Below are 20,448 nucleotides of genomic sequence, written 5' to 3' on the forward strand. Positions count from 1 at the left end.
CCAGGCCTTTTCTGGAATCTTAACCAGCATGCAGATTTTCTCACTTCTCCAGAAGGACACACCTCTCTGTCTCTCTCGCTCTGTCTCGCTCGCTCGCACACAGACACGACTATCAGCTGGCTAAACTCTCGGGCTCCCTTCTGGTACTCATGTTAAAAATAGCGCTCCTGGGTGGCTCAGTCAGTTAAGCATCTGCCTTCGGCTCAGATGAGGACCTCTGGGTCCTGGGATCAAGTCCCGCATCGGGCTCTCTGTTCAGCGGGGAGTCTGCGTCTCCCTCTCCCTCTGCCCCTCCCCTTGCTTGTGCTCTCTCTCTCTTTCTCAAATAAATTAAAAATTGAAAAACTGTTCAACAGAAAGTGCTCAGTGCTGGTGGTCGGGGCAGTCTCAGGACTTGGTGCGTGTGGGAGAGGCCCAGGAGGGAACCACAGAGGAGGGTCCTCTGTCCGCGGGGTCCCAGCTCACACCCAACACGTGGTGTCCCTTCTCTGGGTCTCCACAGGCTGTAGGGCTTGAACTGACCTCTGTCCCCGGGAAAGTACCTCCGAAACCCCGTCCCCAGGGGCGTGTCACCTCATGAGTCCTTTGGTGCGTCACCTTCACCATGACCTCTTTCTGTAGGTCGTAGCCCCTGGAGTCTGAAGACGCTAAATTCTTCACCTTCAGCTCCATTCTGAGTCCCTGGTAAGAGAAACACTTTGCCCTGAGTCACCCTGCGTTTCTGCACAATCCCTGCCCGGTCTCGCCCTTTTTCTGACCGTCCCGACGTAAGTCTCTTGCAAGTTTCCTGAGGACTGGGGTCCTGTGTCACCAGGGAGCCAACCCCCATGTAGGTCCTCTCTGGCACAGAAAGCTTCGGGGTGCCGGACCCAGAGAAACCCCACTGGAGGGCAATCTGGGATGGGGTGGTTCAGCGGGCAGGCATTGGTCTGCGGTCCTGAGTTCTGGGGCCCTGGGGGCTGTGGGGGCCTCGGTGGCCCGAGGTGGAAGGAATGGCGTTAGCAGCTGGGACTGGAGAGTTCTGGGTGTTGACCTGGGTTCTGTCACTGGCTCATGGTGGCGTCCTGGGTCCTGACCTCTCCAGGCCCCCGTGTCCCCATCCACACCACGGAGCCAGCCGTGGCGGTGGTGTGAGGGGCCGTGGACCCTGTCCTCTGGGGCCCTTCCTGGACTGAGTGCTGGACCGTCCTCTAGCTCTTACCTTGTCCAGCTCTTCGCCCATTTGATTCGCTTCCGCCACCAGCGGCATCAGTTTGACATAGTCCTGGAACACAGCCAGCACGCTGGGGTCTGCGTTCCCGTCCCCGCGGCCCGCGGCCCCTAGGAGGACAGCACGTGCTCCTGAGCACTGGCCTCCTGTTCCGGGACACTTGTCAGCCGGGAGGGAATGCATATGCTCCTCAGTCATTTGATTGTTCAACAAATGTCTGCATTTTAAAATTATAAGCATGTGATTTAAAAAAACAAAAACCAAAACCAGGGACACCTGGGTGGCTCAGTTGGTGAAGGGTCAGCCTTCGGCTCAGGTCATGGTCTCAGGGTCCTGGGATCAAGTCCTGCGTCTGGCTCCCTGCTCAGCGGGAAGTTTGCTTCTCCCTCTGCCTGTCCCCACCCCATGCGCGCTCTCTCTTTCTCTCTCAAATAAACAAAATCTTTAAAAACAAAACCAAGTGTGGAGAAGAACCACCACCTGACTCTCTTAAATGCCGACTCATCTCAACCCGTGAATCTCGGGGGCATCCCACAGGAATCTCCCCGCCTCTGGTTCCCATTCGTGGTCTCAGGGTCCTCGACCAAAGCGGCTTCAGATTGTTCCGGGAGGCAGGTTGGGAGCCTAAAACAGGGTTGGCCCCGTGAAGGTCTGGGGATTCCTCTTGAAGCTGCAGCTGGCCCGACAGGTAACCTGTTCTTACTTCCCTTCCTTGGGCGGCTTGCAGCTGGGGGTGCTGGAGATGGGGGCACAGCCGGTCCCCCTGCCACACCCAGGCTGACGCTCCCTTGTGTCAGCGACTCTCAGCTCTTTAGGGAAGGAGATGGAGTCACGTAAGAGAGTAACTAGATAAGACCAAGAAAGGGGAAAGATCTACCTGAAAGGTAAGATTTCAACTGAGAGTTGAAAGCTGAGAATGAGCCAAAGCAGCAAGGAAAAACAAAGCAACAAGTGCAAAGGCCCTGAGGCAGAACAGGGCTTGGTGTGTCCTCCAGGTAGCAGCAAAGAGACCAGGAAGTTTCAAAGGGAGGTAACGAGAGAGTGGAGTGAGATAAGGTTGTGGTGGACTATATAGGGCCTTCAAAGCCGTGGTAAGGAGTTTGGATTTTAGCCTTACACTGAGAAGTTGATGAACATTTTTCAACCTGAGAGTAACAGGCAAGAGAAGTCGGTAGCTTCCACAGAAATGGTAGCACAAGCAGACGGAAGAAAGGCGGACTGGATCGCGAAGTGAGGGAAGGGCAGAGGCCTAGGTTTGGGGCTTGAGCAATTCGCAATGTGGTAAATCCTGGGTATGAAAATAGGGTGCAGTGAGTGGTTGAGACGTCCGTGGGACGTGCAGGTGATGGCATCGAGAAGGCACCTGAGTGAAGATACCAAGGAGAGAGCGAGTAGATAGCAAGACACAGAGCTGCTGAGGGTCATTTCCGTAAGATGGCACTGAGCACTGCTGGAGGCGGGATGAGGACCCGGGGAGCACCGTCTGCAGAAGTGCCCCATGGCTCAGATGAGGGGGAGCCAGGAAAGGGGATGTGGGAGAACCAGCCTCGAAGGAAACCAAGAGGGCATATTGTTCCAAGAGGAAAATAGTTCACAGGGGAGCATACTCAATGGTATAAAACGTTGCCACGATTTCAGTGAGATGGGTGTGGACAGGTGCCTACAGATCTAGAACACAGAGTGCACAGCATCTAGGAATGGTCGGGACGGAGGCCAGCCTGGAGGAGGCCAGGGTGTGCGTGGGAGATGAGAAAGTGGAAATAGCTGACTAGTTTTCTATTGAAGGGAACAAAAAACAATATGGCGGTAGCTAAAGGGGGATGGGTCAAGGTAGGGTTTTGTTTATTTTTATGGCAGAAGATAGTGGAGCATGTTTGTGTGATGGGAATGACCCACAGAGGGCATTTGATGGTACAGGGGAGGGGACCCTGCAGGGACAAATGCTTAAGAAGGTGCTGGGGTAGGGCTGTGCCTGGGTGGCTCAGCTAGTTAAGCATCTGCCTTTGGCTCAGGTCATGATCTCGGGGTGCTGGGATCGAGCCCCGTGTGGAGCTCCCTGCTCATTGTGGAGTCTGCTTCTCCCTCTCCCTCTGCTCCAGGGGATGGAATCCAGAGGAAAGATGGAGAAAAATGGGACATAAATATTATATTAGAAGGTTTCTGCACCAAGGGAAAACTAGACTAACCCCTGGGGCTTTGAACATGGAATTCATCACTAGGAACTCATGGTTTTGTGGGTATAGAAAAAGCTATCCGTATGTCTGAGGGAGATGTACATCTGTCTGTCCATAGAGCTATATCCATTTATCGATACAGCGGTCTGCACACCTAGCTCCACACACACACACACACACACAAACACATACACACATTTAAGTATATACACATACACAGGTATATGATAAAGCAAGTGTAGTAAATTTTGACACAGGAGCTCAGGGGTGTATGAGAGTTCTACACACGACTCTTGAAACTTTTCTGTATTCTCAAGAAACTGATTCAAAATTGAGAATCTTCCACACAGTTTCCCCGCCATGGCAAGAGGCTCCAGGGCAGGGGGGCAGAGCATGTCCAGCCACTGAGGACAGGTGGACTGGCCACAAGGCAGTGGGAATTGTGTCTGAGAGCCACACGGTGCCTGGTGGAGAGCAGGGGAAACTCGAGTAAAACCTCCAGAACGTGGAAATAAGGCTAAAGGAATGACTGTCCTTTAAATGTCCTAGCAGAGGAGCGCCTGGGTGGCTCAGTGGGTTAAGCTGCTGCCTTCGGCTCAGGTCATGATCTCAGGGTCCTGGGATCAAGTCCCGCATCGGGCTCTCTGCTCAGCAGGGAGCCTGCTTCGCCCTCTCTCTCTCTCTGCCTGCCTCTCCATCTACTTGTGATTTCTCTCTGTCAAACAAATAAATAAATAAAATCTTTTAAAAAAAATATATCATTAAAAATGTCCTAGCAGAGCCTTGGGTAGGGATTCTGATCCCCTAGGGGGATGTCCCTGTGTCCACTCACTGAGCTATTGGTTGGGGCCCTGACCCCCACTTTAGAGTAAAAAAGTCCACTTAACTTTTGACCCCCTCAAAACGTAGAAGACTTTTTGGCCAGAAGACTCAGCAGTGAGCAGTTGATTAACTAGTTAACTAAATGTATTTTGTCTGTTCTATGTATTCTTACAACAATCCTGTGTTCTTACAATAAAGTACGCTAGAGAGAAGAAAGTCCTAAGGAAGAGGAAAGTACATTTACAGAACTATGCTGTATTTAAAAAAAAAATCCACATGTAAGTGGACCCGTGCCATTCAACTCCTGTTGTCCAAGGGCCTGCGGGATACACCCGCCGCCTCCCTACTCCATTTATTAAAGAAGCAGTTTAACAAATTAAATATTAGACACGCCCTCTTTCTGCACGTATATGGAAATCCTATTTGAACGTTCCAAACATTGCACTTTGAAACAGTAAATGATTATTTTCTTAAGGGAGGCAGGAGAGCGCATAACAAAAGCAGTTGCTTTCCCATCAGTGCATGGAAGATGCTAGAAGGCAGGGCCCGGGGTTGCTCACCAAGCTTGTCTACGCTCACTCCCTCTGCAGCAGCTCTCTCCAGCTGGAAGAAGTCATAGTCAAACCTGCTCAAGTCTTCACTGCCTCGCTCTGCAGGAAACCCAATGTAGAGGTAGGCGCTGTTGGATCCCAAGATAAGGCGGTCCTAGGGAGGAGACACCTGGCTCAGGGGGAGAAGAGTGGAGACCAGGGGTGTGGGGTCAGCCTGCTCCAGGGGAAGCCAAGGCCCCAAGTCCAGTCTGGCTGTGTTAAATCACAAGACCTTCCTGAGTTCCCCCGAGAGGGAAGAGACCCAAGAACAGAGAGGAAGAGGTTGGCGTCTTGGTTTTGTGTGCGTGCTTTCATTTAGGACTTCTGCACCCCACACCCAGCTCTGACCCGGGGATCCCAGTGGGGACCAAACAGAGCTGGGTCCTCCCCTCTAGGACTTTACAGACCAATAGTGTAATAGCCTGAGAAAGAGGCTTGAATGAAAAGGGGGTGCTTCTGCAGAAGGGCGAGGGGACCTGCCATGTACCAGGGATCAGAGTGGTCCTCTCCCAAGGTGCACTATTTAAGCTAAGAGGTCAGGGGCGGTAAGTTTCAGCAAGGCGGGGAAGGCTGCTGTCAAACAGAGCCTGGGATGTTCCGAAGAACCAAGAGAAGGTCAGCGTGACCTTCGCGCAGAGAAGTGAGACTGGAGGAGGCGGGGAGATGGGGCGGCTCACACAGGTGTCCCAAAGTGGGGTCACTGAAAATTTCCAGGATGGCGTGGTCCAATAGCTTGTCTAGAAGGTTCTCTGTGTTCATGGTGTGAGGAATGGGTTGAAGAGGGGATTGGGTCACAGGGAGGCTGGGGAGGGTCCCTGTGGTGCTGGGGACTCCGGCTGAGGCATGGGGAGGAGACGGAACGCCCAGGCTCTGCGAGTCCCTCCCTGTGGCAGGTTTTTTAAGAAGTCCAAGATGTCATAAAACGTTAGAGCTGGGAAGCGTCTTGATGAACTTTTAGTTCGCTCCTTTCTGTTTTATAGATGAAGTCCAGAGAAGCAAAGTGATTTGCCCAAGAACACACAGCGAGTGACTATCAGATCTCCCAACCCCGAGCCATGACCACGTCTATCATGACACTGTAGCAGAAGGACACGGGGTGGTTGGGGCCCAGCCCCCGCCCGGCCCCACCACAGCGGGAGTGCGGAGGAACCTGTCGAGATCCTCCTCTCCTAGCTCGAAGGTGGGACTTAGGGAATTCTGTGAGCCTGCAGGAAGGGTTACCAGGTGCTGCAGCTTGGTCTTGGCCACGATGGGCACCCCATTAACAACAACTTTGCATTGGCCGTGTGGTGTGACCATCACTGTCCCATCCAGATTGGTGAAGGAAGCGTGTTTATCTGAAATTCTAAAAAAGACAAGAGTTTGTCTAAGGAGCCACAACAGTGATGACTTTAGCGAACATTTCTGGTTGTTTGCCCCCTTTCCTGCTTCAGTAAGACCTCCAGTGGCAAAATTGTGTTTGAGGGGATGCTGGGGCAGGCGACTAATAATGACTGAAAATAATTCACATACCCCAGAGAACTTTAGATCCATTTCTGGGTCTTTTTATGCAAACCCAGCTAAAGACTTGGGGAACAATGTCAGAGGTACCAGACTGGCTGCCCCCAAGATATTATTTGTGTGCTGTGAATGACCAGTTTAACTGTTCTAGAATGTTCCTAGACTCCTTGGTTGTCATGGAATATTCTGGGTGTCGAGACACATGCACATCCATATTTCTTGTTTGCTCGGAGCCCAGGGGTCCTGCAGGAAAGGGTCTAACCTCGGATCATCTGGAGTTTGGCCATTTATAGACCTGCAAAGGCCGCCAGGGGGGTCCCCCGGAGGAGTCGGGAAAAGGGACTTGGAGGCTGGCGGGGCAGGGTCCGCACAGACCCCCTCTCCTACTCTCCCTGCACTTTGGCTCGGGAGGGCTGAGGTACGTAAGAGCTGATTGAGCCTCCTGGCTGGAAATCCGTGGGCAGGCCACAGAGGGAGAGGACAGTTATGAGGTCACAGGGACCGCCATAGGGGGCAGCGGGGCCTCCCTTTTTAGAGGCGATCACCTCAAAGGCTGGGCTTGCTCTCAGCCCAGTTGGTGAGGCAAGACGCTGAGCGCAGGGATCTGGGGTGCTGTCGCTTTGGTGGGTAAGACCAGAAAAGACATGAGACACTGGAGGTGGGCATCATCTACGTGGGTCCCCTCGTGCAGAATTCTTATACAGCGTCTGGCCACGGATCTTCCTCCCCGAGGAGACAAGTGGAGAGCAACAGCAGGGATTCAGTGAGGGCTTGAAAGCCCTTACGAGGCTTTCTTCCCCAAGCCCTGGAGTGGATCCCACGAACAGTCTGGCACTTTCTTATTTGGGGTGGTCCAGCCGGCTCTGTGGCCTGACCCGGTGATGACCAGACCAACATGGAGGCTCTCCTGTGGGCTGACTGGTCACGGCTCTCGCCTGCTGGGCAAAGATGGCTCTTGGAGACTTACCCCAAGCCCTGAAGAAGGATGGCATTCGATGGAGCGCGACCAGCGTCACATGAGCCTTGAAAAGAATGAGGAGAATTGGTCTGTCAGTGTGTTGGGATTTGACCTTGATGGAGGATCATGTTGCACATTGGGCCACGCCATTTCATCTCCTAGAGGATCGTGCAGGGGTTTTGCCCCCACTAGGGTTTTCAGCCAGAAGTCCTTGCACACCACGCTGCCTTAGGGATAATTGTTTTACCTTCCGCCCTTTTGGGGAGATATTCCTAACTTTTTTCAAATTCCACCTTACTGGTAGGAATTCTGAGGGAAGAAACTATTGCATCTGGGCCTTGGGAGATGGGCTGAAGCCTGGTTTCCAGGTCCTGGTCTGTGACATTCTGTCTCTGTCCTGTTACTGACCCCTGGGCAGAGCCCAGAACACCACTCTGGCCCTCCTGGGGGGCTGCCCCCCACTTCCATCCTGCATGATCCCCCTCCTGTCCTGGGGTGCGCATAGGGCCAGGGTGTGGAAAGCCTATGGTTACTATGAAACCGATGCCATTTTCCAAAGTTTGAATAGATTAATAAAAAAAATGTGGTCTATACACCTAATGGACTATTACTCAGCCTTCAAAGGGAGGGAAGGAGATCTGACACCTGCTACAATAAAAAAAGGAACCTCAAGGACATTATGCTAAGTGAGACATACTGTCACAGACCGACAGAGATGGTACAATCCCACTCACACGGGGGCCTAGAGTAGTCCTAAGCGCAGCGGGTGGGGCAGGGCTGCTGAGAGTTGTTGATTGGGGACAGTGTTTCGGTTTGAGGAGAGGGAAGGTTCTGGAGACGGATCGGGGGCGATGGATGCAGAGTACTGTGAATGCACCAATGTCCCTGAACTACTTAACAACGGTCAGCATGGGGAGCTCTGTGTTGCATGTATTTACCGCAAAAAGAGAGATTCCAAAGGAACAGAAACATCCTTGTGAAGCAAGAAGCAGGGGCAGGTGCAGAGGGGGTCGGGGTCGGGGTCGGGGGAGGAGGTGGCGAGTACCAGTCTGAATGAAGAACTTGAGAACGCCCGTGAGCTGCGGGTCCTCGTTGACGTTGAGGAGGTGAGGGAAGGTCTCGGTCATCTGCCGCTCCTGGAGGAGACACAGAGAGGTCCCAGGGCTCGCACGCTCAGGAGAGAGTAGCATTCCTGTCCTATCCACTTGCTCCCAAAGCCAGTGGTCCATGCATCCCGTCAAATTACCCAGTAAAGCGAATCCAGACGAGGGAGGCCGAGTGAGGCTGGGGGCTCGTCTGGGCAGGGGTGAGACCCTTGGCAGGTCAGTCGTCAGGGGCTGAGTTCATCTGTTGCAAAGTGTAGCCAGTCCCCAGCTCTGCTCCCCGTTCCCGGCTGCCCTGCATCGGCCCCTTCCACCCTGACCTCTCCTTCCTGCCCTGCGCCCCCTCCCCCCATACCGCACCCCCTGCCATCTCCAGGCCCCAGGCGGCTGCCTCCCCCGCCTCATCCTTCCCCAGGCCGCAGCTAAGCCTGTTCCCCTACATCCCACGCTCCCCCTACTGGTCATCAGATGTTGATGACAAATGTGACGGCTGTAGGACTCTCCTGGTCACCTGAGCGCATTTCATCCCTGAGTGCAGTACTGATCGGTCTTGGCCTTCTAGAGGATCGATAGACCTGGACTGTGCCGTGAAGGCACAAGGAAAACTTTTAAATCTTGAAATTCAGATAGAGAGTAAGGAGGGTCAGATCCTTTTCTGTTGTTACTGTCCGCACCTCTGGAACCCTTGGGCCCTAACTCGGCCTGGCCTCCCAGTGCTGCAGACCCCCCGACCCCAACTGCACCCCCTGAGCCTGAGGCTCACCTCTATTCCAGTCTTCACGAATTTGGAAGGCCGGCCGGGCTTACGCCACCTCTCCCCAAGGGCTCTGTGCCTAGTCCCTGACTTGGGGTTCATGCGGAGCCTGTGACTTTGGGGCCCAGGTCATGGCGGGAGTGTGCCGTGGATGTGGGACTAAGCGGGCATCTCCCCGACCCACATGTGAAAGTCACAGGACAACCCACTTAGGATCTGATACCGGCAGTGAACGTCACGCTAGACACCGGGGTTCAGGGCATCATACCATCCCCATAAGACAGTTCATGGTCCTCAAATTCTCCGCAAACTGTAATTATGGGCAGCCTTGGATCTACCCTCAGCCTCACTCATCAACCCTCTTGGCTTGTCTCTTGTCCCTGCTTGTCTCTTGTCCTTGACCCAGCATAAATGTAAGTCACTGTCACATCTCCTGTACTACACACTCACTGGAAACAGAAGCCCCCCTTATGATCCACCTGAGCGTGCTGCCCAGGCGGCCGTGCGCATCTGGGAATGGGGTGAGGATCCCCGCCAGGGGCTGGCCTCCGCAGGTGGAGGCAGCGAGGCTCACCTGGGCGATGGCCAGGTACCGCTGCTGCCACTCTTCCCGAGCCTGCTGCAGCTGGTGTGCCCAGGTCGGCTGGCCTGTCTGCGGCCTGGGACCCTGTTCGGCCAGCAGACAGGGCGGCCACTCTGGAAGGGGAGGAGGCATTTCAGCAACAGTTGTGCAATATCAAAGGCGAGGAGCAGAATAACTAAAAACCAGCTGGGTGTGCCGTGAGTGTTTCTGCTGCCCCCACGGGTGCTGCCGTTAAGGTTTCTGGAGAGTTGAACATCATTTAACTGCATGAGGCCATCAGTAGAATCAACGTCAGGTGGCCACCGTGCAATTCTGGGAAGGAAAGAGTCTTCTCGGGAGAAACCATGGCTTCAGAACAAAAATGGTAATAAAAATGAGACTGAAAATGACCCTCCAGGAAGGGCAGGGCCCTTTATTTCTTACAATTGCATGGGACTCTGCATTTGCCTCAAAATAAAGGCCAAAATGTCCCTGGAGGCTGCCCTGGGCTAGGGCTCCAGTGATTCCAAGCAGGTGTCCCCCACCCCAAGCCCCGTGCTGAGCCTGCAACCGGTCCCTCCCGCCATCCTGCTCCCGGCCTTCCTGCTGCTGGCCTGGACCCAGACTCCGTTTACCTGCCGTCCTGGAATTTCCGTGTGCAAGCAGCGCTTTGCTGTTCTCTGCCTTTGACTCTCTCATCAGCATCGAGGTGTTGACCACAGCTTTATTCTGGATCTTTTTAGCCCTTCCGTGTGCAAAGAAGAACACACAATGAGGCCCTGGGCCACTTTGCAGGGCGCCGGCCAGAAATGGGCAGAGCTAACACATTCCTGACTCGCTCTGCCTCTGAAATTCGAGCTTGACTGCGGATCCTGGGCTTTGGTTGGCTAACTGTGGTCACCTTACTTCTTTCAGTGAGGAAGGGACGGGTTTCTAAGGCTTGGCCCCCAAGGCCCACGGCCCCATGGCAGAGCCAGGCTGTGAGCCCAGGACTTTGGGCTACTGTTTTCTCCTTCCTCCGCATCACATGGTCTCTCGTGTGAAATCTGCCCGCAACAGATTTGCATCTAGTGAGCGGAGAGACCAAGTCGACCCAAAGACGTGAGCTCGCAGTGCAGATGCTGGAAGAAACATCTAACGGTGTGACACGGTCTCTAGGCTGCTCCGTGAAGGGAGACGCTAGTCTGTGTCCTTGCAATGCAAGCCTCCTTCCCTACCAGGGGCCACTACTGCGCGGGACAGTGACCCCTGCGGTTTTGAGCAGCCGCCCCGTGTCAGGCATGGCTCATGCCTGATCTCTTGGGTTCTTCACCCCGACTCTGATGAGAAATCGCGTCCCTCCGTAAGGGAGGCCGCGGAGGGGTGGGAGGCCCAGAATCCCAAGGTCCCGTCTGACCCTGACAGGTGGGTCCCGGTGGGGGCTTCTCGGTGTCTGCCACGCAAAAGGGGTGGAGGGCTGCTCCTTAGAGGCTCCCTTGCCCCGCACCCTCATCTTCCTCAAAAGGGTCTGGAGAAGCAGGATCCAGATTGCCTGCCTCAAAAAGCAGGAACCTGTCTGGGCCGCAGCCTCCTGCCCAGGCCCCGGCTGTAGACTTGCTCCCCGGCCCCGCTGGACAGAAGGAACCCGGCGATGACGGCCCCTCCCCGGGGGGAGATGCTGGTGACCATCTGCTCTGAGAGGATCATCCGTATGCGTGGGGCCTGGAGAAATGAGAACCGGCCCAGGGGAAAGCCGCGCCTCCCATGTTACTAGCGTTAAGAGCCCCTGCCTGCCTTTCTCTGTGCTCCCCGTGAGCCACGTGACAAGGGGAGAAATGTGTGAAGGGCCATGCCGCTCGGCGGGAAAATACAGGGAGACTGACGTCAATCACATCAGGATTGGCATCGGTCCATCTCCATTGTTTGGAGCCCCCGGTGCCTCTCCCAGGCAGAGCTGGAGCAACCGAGTGACAGGCTCAGGGGGGCCCCGGGTCCCCCAGGAAGCATTCTGTCCTGCCTCCTCCCAGAGCTCTTCCCCAGCTGCCAACCCATTGGGTGGAAGGGTACTGGAAGAATCTGGCAGATTCAGAACCGGGAGCCACGCGGGATAGTAGACACTCATACCCGTACCTTTCCGCGTATCTTAGTGTGGACAAAGTTTCTTCGTAGCAGAGGTCAGCTGGGCTTATGGCTGCGATCTGTAAAGAACGGCCTCTCAGCCTGAGCGATTTTAGAGGGGTCTGTTGTAGTGGCTAACGTTCATAGAATATCTTGTGATTTACACTATTGCTCGAGCTTTACAACTTGGAAAATACACGCGACCCACATTTACAGCCTATGTCGACTTCACATATACCCCCCAACACACACACACACACAGAGGCAGCTCACGGACCTCAGATACACGACACAAACACAGGACATGTCTTCCCAACACACAGCAACACTGTCGAGGGAATACAGTTAGTAGATCCACTTTAGATTATTTCTAAAGCAAAGGAAATGTGAAGATACTTGTGCCAGAAATAGGATCGGAGCATAGAGGACCAAGCGGTTGGATGTTGGCTTTGCAGGTGCTCTTTGAGGAACGTCCAACCTCCTCCCAACCACATCTACCTCTGTTAAAGCATCGTAGCGCCTGAGTCAGGGCCTTACCCCACAGACCCGCAAGTCCACCAGTGTTTGCACACACTGGCTCAGACCTGCTGCACTTGACTTTGTAGTCTAATGTTCTGAGCATCTTACGGGCCCTTTTTAAATTCCAGGTTCTTGGGGGATGTTCCCATTGAGGCCCATGGGCAGATAGACAGCCAGAAAAACGTTACAATATTTTTAAACGCTGCAAGGCTCAGTGGTAGAGAATAAGGATGTCTTCTGCTGTGAATTTAGGACAGTGTGCACAGAACCGGCCGGGCAGTGAGCATTTCTCTCCCAACCGGGACAGCAGGCAGGGGGCAGGCAGAGTTGGTCCTTCCCACACCTGGAGCCAAATGGCAGAGAATCCCGATTCTAACACATTCTACATTGTACCCACTTGGCCAGCATTCATTAGGAAGACTCTGGAGTCTCCGCTAAGGTGACACAGTTCAGCTCCTCTCCAGCTTAAACACCTGCCTTGTGTCACATGGTCACACATGATCAGACAGACTTCTAGTCCTGCCCTGAAATGACCCCCAATTTAGAATAGTACGACCATCTCAGTGTGATTTGAAAACTCATATGTTTCTTCTGGATAATAATAGTAATGTTCCATGTAGAGAACCTGAAAACTACAGAAGAGAATGAATAAAAAACAAAAATGAGCAATATTTGAACATTGCAGTAGAGAGAGTTCCAGGAGTCACGAGCAAGGGAAGAATGTGTTACATATATGCAAAGTGTGACGTCACAGTACACAGAGCGTAATTGTGACAGGAACAGTGACGACAACAGCAACCGCCAAGTCAATCTCACACGCTGCAAGAAAGTCACTTTACCAAAGCGGTTCTACTGTTTCCGCCCAGAGCTGGCTGGAGAAGTTTGGTCAGGACGGAGTCTCTGTAGGGAACGTGCAAAACTCTCTTCCCCATGGCGGCGTCAGCCAAGGCACTTAATGAAAAAGGAAATACAAAAGAACAGATAAAAAAAATAGGTCAAGAAGAAATCTGTCTCCTCAGGAATAAGTCAGAAACACCCGTCCGATCCTGTCTTTGACCCCATAAACCTGAGCCATGACTAAATAATATCCACTGGTTGAGACACTTTCTGTATGACGATGTTGCAGCAAGATGGCGACCCACATGGGCCACCAGCTCCCTCTCTGAGCTCATGACAGAGAGATGTCCCTGACAGAGAGATGGTGACAGACAGGGAAGCCTAGATCTGAGGAGAGCAGACATGCTAAATTTTGTGAGGAAAACCGGAGGAACCTGCAGGCTGTTGTAAATCTGTGTATAAAGAAGAGTTTCAGTCTGAGGAAGAGGGCACCAGCTAGAAGTGTAAAGACCAGAATGGGGAAAGGGGTTAAGTCCTCTTCTTGCTTTTCTCTCATTCTGCCCTCAGAAGAGCCCATAAAGTTAGGACCCCTGTATGACAAGGCACCAGAAAAAGTGTGAATAAGTCAATGTGCCAGTCCCCACCCCACTCCAGGGGACTGCAGACACTGCGGTGTTGTCCCTGACCAGAGCGGGCAGGAGAAGGGACGCAATCCTATTGATGGGAAATTATAATCACCAACAGTGACAAGGAATTTAGAGAATGAATCTAGAAGACTGGAGAAAGAAACAAAATGATCTGCTGGGAAGAAAGAAATACAGTAACTGAAATGAAAAATACAATGGACAGGTTTAACAGCAAGTTAGACACTGCTATAACTGGAATTAATGAACTAGATAGTTCAAAAGAGATGAGCTGGATTGCAGCCCAGAGACCTCCAGAGATGGCAAACAATCAAGGAAGGTTAAGAGTCTTGGAGGACAGGTGAGAAGATTTAAATGGTCTGATCGAAGTTCCAGAAGAGAAGAGAGAAAATAAATGGGCAGACAGTGCATGAGAAGTACTGGCTGAGAGCTTTCCAGTCCTGATGAAAATCACTAATCTACAGAGCTATGGAAGCCAGGGAATTCCAAGCAGAATAAATAAATTCACACTCAGGTGCAACATAATGAAATTGGAGAACATCAAAACAAAAGAGCTTATAAGCAGCTAAAGGGAAAGATTGATTTTCTTCAAGGAAATAGCCATTAGACCACCAGCAGAAAACAGGAAACTGCAGCCTTAATAGCTGAAAGAAAATACTGCACATCTGGAATTATATACCCAGCAAAATTACCTTTCAAGCATGAGGTGAAATAAACACATTTCAACAAAACCAGAATTTGCCATCAGCAGGTGATCACTCAAGGAAATTCTATAGACTGTTCTTCCACCAGGAGGAAACTGATCTCAGCATCTCTGAGGTTTAAGAAGGCATGAGTAATTTAAAGAGTGAACACTGTGTAAAATAGAAATAGTAATGTCTTTGGGGTTAAAGAAGAGTAGAATTAACATACATAACAACGATCACAAATGTAGGCTGGAGATCCTTGTATTATCCAGGAAGAGGATGAAGCATTTATTAATATTTAGACTTTGACCAGTTGAACATATTAAAAAGTTAAATAAAATATATAGAATTTTGGTCTGTGACAGAGGTAGCACAGGAAATCCACCAAGGAAAGGAGGAACTGTTCAACAAGTGTAACTGGAAAAATTGGTAATCTGTAAGGAAAAAATAACAAAAAGGATGCCTATCTTAAACTATGCACAGACATCAACTCCAGATGGATAGGAAATTAAGCAAAACGTAGGGAGATACCTTTTGGACTCTTCTTTAACAAGGCACAAGAAATGCAAAACAAAAACCATTACCATGATTTCTGCTCATCAACAGATACCTTAAAGTGAAAAGACAAGCTACCTGCTGGGAAAAGATTTATTATATACCTGAGGAAAGAGTAATATGAAATACATAAAAAATGCCTAAAAATCAATAAAAAGACAGTAACTGGCAAACATAAGGTATTTTGAGAGAAGACATATTGCCAGTAAACATACCAAATGCTGCTCAAACTTGCTAATAACCAGGAATATCCAGACCATGGGTAGACCATTTAATCAGAAAATATCAAGAAATGTGACAATATTAAGTCTTAGAAAAGATGTGGCTCAGTGGGATATTTTATACATTGCTGCTGGGAGTATAAATTGCCCCAGACTCTTGGAAAATAATCTGTCCCCACTGTCAAAAGTTAGGTACTGAAAAAAAAAAAAAAAAAAAGCAGCTATTGCACACAACCTTACAAACAACGCAACAATTTCAGTCCTTTGTCTGTACTCAAGAGAAACTTTAATATATTGATACCCAGTGACTTGTACAAGAATGTTCCAAAACCTGGAAACAACCGAAATGCCAAACCAAAAGGAGAACAAATGAATAAATCATGGCATATACCCATAATGAAATACTATATCATAATGAAAAAGAAGTAACAACTTCTACTACCATAGGGAGTCTTAGAGACACAATGTTTAGTGACAGAATAGAAGGCAATTAACCAAAGCCACACATAACATGGACACTTATTGTTAATAATGTTGGATGCAAAAGCCAATCCCAGCAATTCTACTCCCGATGTATCCTTGAGGAGAATAAGAAATTATTTTCCCCAAAGCGTATGTACAAGAATGTTCACAGCAACATTATTCATAATGGTCAAAACCTGGATACAAACGAAATGTCCATCAATGGAAGAAGGGATAAATGAATTGTGGTATATTTTCTGCTATGGAATCCTACATAGCAATGAAAAAGAGTGAATACATTACATGAGAAACATGGCTTAGTCTCACAGACGCAGTCCTTAGTGAAATAAGCCAGATGCAGAAGTGGGTGACCTCTTATAAATGGTCACATTTAGATGAAAATCAAGATAGTTTTAGGAAAAACCAATTTTTAGTAGCAAAGGCCAGTTTCTTTCGGTGGGAGTAAAAGCTAGGGGGAGGATACGAGGGAACTTTCTGGGCTTTGGGCATGTCCTATATCTTGAGCTTGGTAGTAATCATGTAGATATATACATATAAAAATTCACCAAACTGAACATTTAAGATTGGTGTACTTCACATAATTTATACTTTGATCATTTAAAAAAGAACAAGATCTAAAAACCTATAATATTTTACCTTTTTTGTACATTTCTGAAATGAGTGTCACAAACTTAATAGTCAGAAGTGAGAAAACAAGAAAGGGAGTGAGGCACAGAGAGAGGAAAAACAAAATCCAAGATGGTGGCTACCTCTAAGGAGAGCGTAGCGGAGAAATAACAACTCTTTCTTGGGTTGGGTGGTGACCTTAACTGGTGTTCTTAGTTTTATTAAAAAGCAATACGTTGGGGCACTGGGGCAATACGTTGGGGCACTGGGGTGGCTCAGTTGTTAAGCGTCTGCTTTAAGCTCAGGTCATGATCCCAGGGTCCTGGGATCAAGTCGCACATCAGGTTCCCTGCTGGGAAGGAAGCCTGCTTCTCCCTCTCCTGCTCCCCCTGCTTGTGTTCAGTCTCTCACTGTGTTTCTCTCTGTCAAATAAATAAAATCTTTAAACAACAACAACAACAACAACATCAACATCAACAATAAGAACAATATGTTTAAAATAAAATATATAGGAGGACCAGGTATGAACCAATGATGACAGTGGGTCATGAACCGAGGTCTATGATTAATCTGATTTTTAAAAATTTCTGAGGACATTTTTACAGCAGAAATAAATACCCATGCATCAATTATTTACCTGATAACATTTCCTAAATTGGTTAAGCTTAAGTTAACTCGTGATCCTTCCCTCAGTCTGTCTCCTTCAGATCCTGAAGATTTCTGCCTTTCACTTCCTGCTAAATCCACCAAATTAATACTGGACTGCTTGGTGAGGTGTCTGTCTAGGAAAACCTGTAGGAAAGCACCACAAGTCGTGCTATTAGAGTGGTAGCAGGCTACATATGAAGTCCATCTCGTTCACACTTTAAAACAAACTGAGGGTTTTAGAAGAGGGGGTGGGGGGACTGGTGAGCCCGGTGATGGGTATTAAGGGGGGGGCACGGATTGCATGGAGCACTGGGTGTTATACACAAACAATGAATCATGGAACATGACATCAAAAACTAATGGTGTCCTGTATGGCGACTAACATAACATAATAAAAAAATTCTTGGAATTAAAATTTTTTCCCTAATTGTACTTCACACTCAAAAATATATAATAAAATTTACAAATTAAAAGACTACTTCGGGTACCTGGGTGGCTCTGCCAGTTAAGCACCGACTCTTGGTTTCAGCTCAGGTCATGATCTCAAGGTTGTGGGAGCTAAGCCCCATGTCGGACTACCTGCTGGTGAAGGAGTCTGCTTAAGATTCTCTCTCTCTACCTCCGCCCCTCCACCTCCTGCTCACCTTTCTCTCTCTCTCTCTCAAAAAAAGGGCTGTCTTCTTTACAGGGACATTTCACATTAATAAATCATCAGGCTCAAATATCTGTCTCAGTTTCTCCTTCTCAATTTTGCAAAGCTATTTCCAGTGGTATATTAGATCCCATTTACTGCTCTAGTATTTCTGTGATCAAACATTTGAATACTGGGAAATCTGCAAAATAAGGAACTGTTCGGGACAGTGTGGTCATGCAGGGAGGGAAAAAGAACGTGGATTTTAGAATGTGACAGATCCCTTGTTGGTTACATGACTGTGAGAACTAGCTTTTCAGAATTGCAACTGTCTTAATTGGAAAACAGGGATCATGGCATATTATTTGGGTGTTAGGAGGGTAACAGATAAGAGAAGTAACGGTTCTAGCCATGCCCTGCATACAGTAACAGATGTTAATATCATTACACCAATAGTGAGCGAGCGTAATGCTAGATCGCTACGTACATGTTTTTCAGTGGATTTCTTCCTTTGCCTCTAAAACATCAAGTTAAAAAAGGGCAAACCATATGTAAAGTCTATGAATGTTACTAACATAAAATCATCTGAATAGTACTTAAAGTTTATGACAATCTTTATTTTTTTTTACTTAAAAAAAAAAAAGGATGGGGCACCTGGGTGGCTCAGGGGGTTAAAGCCTGTGCTTTTGGCTCAGGTCATGATCCCAGAGTCCTGGGATCGAGCCCCGCATCCGGCTCTCTGCTCAGCAGGGAACCTGCTTCCTCCTCTCTCTCTGCCTGCTTCTCTGCCTACTTGTGATCTCCGTCTGTCAAATAAATAAATAAAATCTTAAAAAAAAAAAAAGGATGTATTTATCTGAGAAAGTGTGCACTCATGAGAGAGGTGGGAGGGGCAGAGAGAGAGAGAGGGAGAATCTTAAGCAGACTCCCTGCTGAGTGTGGTGCCCCACACGGGGCTGGATCTCACAACCTTGAGATCACGACCTGAGCTGAAACTAGGAGTCAGGTGTTTCACCAGCTGAGCCACCTGGGGGCTCCCATTTTTTTTTTTTTTTTTTTTTTACTTTTAATCAAAGCACAGGTGACATGGGACATGCCATTAGTTTCCAGTATACAACATAGTGATTTGACAATTATATATGTTACAAAATGCTCACTGTGATGAGTGGAGTTATCGTCTGTCTCTATACAATGTCATTACAATATTACTGACTGCATTCTCTATGCTGCACTTTTCATCCTTGTGACTTACTTCTTCTATACCTGGAAGTTTGTACCTCTTAATCCCCTTCACCTCTTCACCTATCCCTCCAAAGCCTCCCCACTGGCAACCACCCGCTCTCTGTATTTATGAGTCTGTTTCTATCTGTGTCTCTTTGCTCATTTGTCTTGTGTTTTAAGACTCCATATACAAGTGAAGTCACATGATATTTTTTTTTCTGTGTCTGACTTATTTCCCTTAGCCTAACACCCTCTAGGTCCATGCATGTTGTCCTGAAAGGCATGATTTCATTCTTTTATTAAAGGGAGGTAATATTTTATTGAGTATATATACCATATGGTATCAATGAACACTCAGGTTGTTTCTGTGTCTTGGTTCTGGTAAGTGGTGCTGCAGTAAATACAGAGATACATGTATCTTTTTCAAATAGTTTTGTCATTTTCTTTGGGCAAGTATTCAACAGTGGAATTACTGGATGGACATGGTATTTCTATTTTTAATTTTGGAGGACCTCCACACCGTTTTCCACAATGGCCACTCTAGTCGGCATTCCCACCAGCAGGGCACAGACATTTCCCTTTCTCCACATCCTCGCCAACACTTGTGGTTTCTTGATTTTAGCCGTTCTGACTGGCAGGAGTTGATATTTCATATTGTGATTTTGATTTGCATTTCCCTGGTGATGAGTGATGTGGAGCATCTTTTCATGTTTCTGTATCAGTCTTCTTTGGAACAATGTCTATTCAGATCCTCTGAACAGTTTTTAAGCCAGACTGTTTTTTGTTTTTACTTTGATGTTGATTTGTATAAATTCTTTTTGTATTTTTGGATACTAACACCTTGTCGGTTACGCCGTTCACAAATGTCTTCTCCCATTCTGTATGTTGCTTTCCATTTTGTTGATGGGATCCTTTGCTGTGCAAAAGCTTTTTTATTTTGATGTAGTCAATGTTTATTTTTGCTTTTGTTTCCCTTGTCTGAGGAGATATATCCAGAAAAATATCACTAAGACTGTCGTCTGAACATTGACTCCCTATGTTTTATTTTTTCTTTATATAGATTCAGTAATCACTTTTAGGTCTTTAATCCATTTTGAATTTATTGTCATGTACAGTGTTAGAAGGTGGTCCAGTTTCGTTATTTTGCACGTAGCTGGCTAGTTTTCCCACCACTATTTATTGAAGAGATTGTCGTTTCTCCCATCATATATTCTTGCCTCCTTTGTTATAGATTAATTGACCATAAATGTGTGGGTTTATTTCTGGGCTCTCTATTCTGTTCCATTGATCTATGTGTCTGTTTTTGTGCCAGTACCATACTGTCCTGATTACTATAGCTTTGTAGTGTAGGTTAGAATGTAGGATTGCAATTACTCCAGCTCTATTCCTTTTAAGATTGCTTTGGCTATTTGGAGTCTTTTGTGGTTCCATACAAATTTTAGGATTATTCGCTCTATAAAAAAAATAGTATTGGTATTTTGATGGGGATTGTGTTGAATCTGTAGCTCACTTTGGATTTTAGTATAGATGATTTAACAATATTTGTTCTTCCAACCCAGGGGCATGGAATGTCTTTCCATTTATTTGCATCTTCAATTTCTTTTATCAATGTCTTAGAGTTTTCAGA

At 48.5% G+C, this 20,448-nt stretch overlaps 1 protein-coding gene across 1 annotated transcript in view; it reads right to left on the reverse strand.

Moving 5' to 3' along the window:
* Positions 1-20,448, reverse strand: part of LOC132025394 (kinesin-like protein KIF28P) — a 60,248-nt gene that overhangs the window by 10,404 nt on the left and 29,396 nt on the right. The window contains exons 6-14 of the mRNA XM_059412580.1: positions 16,959-17,113; positions 13,129-13,240; positions 11,783-11,850; positions 10,334-10,418; positions 8,245-8,381; positions 6,018-6,162; positions 4,767-4,911; positions 1,202-1,320; positions 574-681 (exon numbers count right to left, since the gene is read on the reverse strand). Of these exons, the coding sequence (XP_059268563.1) occupies positions 574-681; positions 1,202-1,320; positions 4,767-4,911; positions 6,018-6,162; positions 8,245-8,381; positions 10,334-10,418; positions 11,783-11,850; positions 13,129-13,240; positions 16,959-17,113 (1,074 nt within the window). The remainder of the gene's footprint in view (positions 1-573; positions 682-1,201; positions 1,321-4,766; positions 4,912-6,017; positions 6,163-8,244; positions 8,382-10,333; positions 10,419-11,782; positions 11,851-13,128; positions 13,241-16,958; positions 17,114-20,448) is intronic.

Source organism: Mustela nigripes, chromosome 10, assembly GCF_022355385.1.
Source record: "Mustela nigripes isolate SB6536 chromosome 10, MUSNIG.SB6536, whole genome shotgun sequence".
Classification (NCBI taxonomy): Eukaryota; Metazoa; Chordata; class Mammalia; order Carnivora; family Mustelidae; genus Mustela; species Mustela nigripes.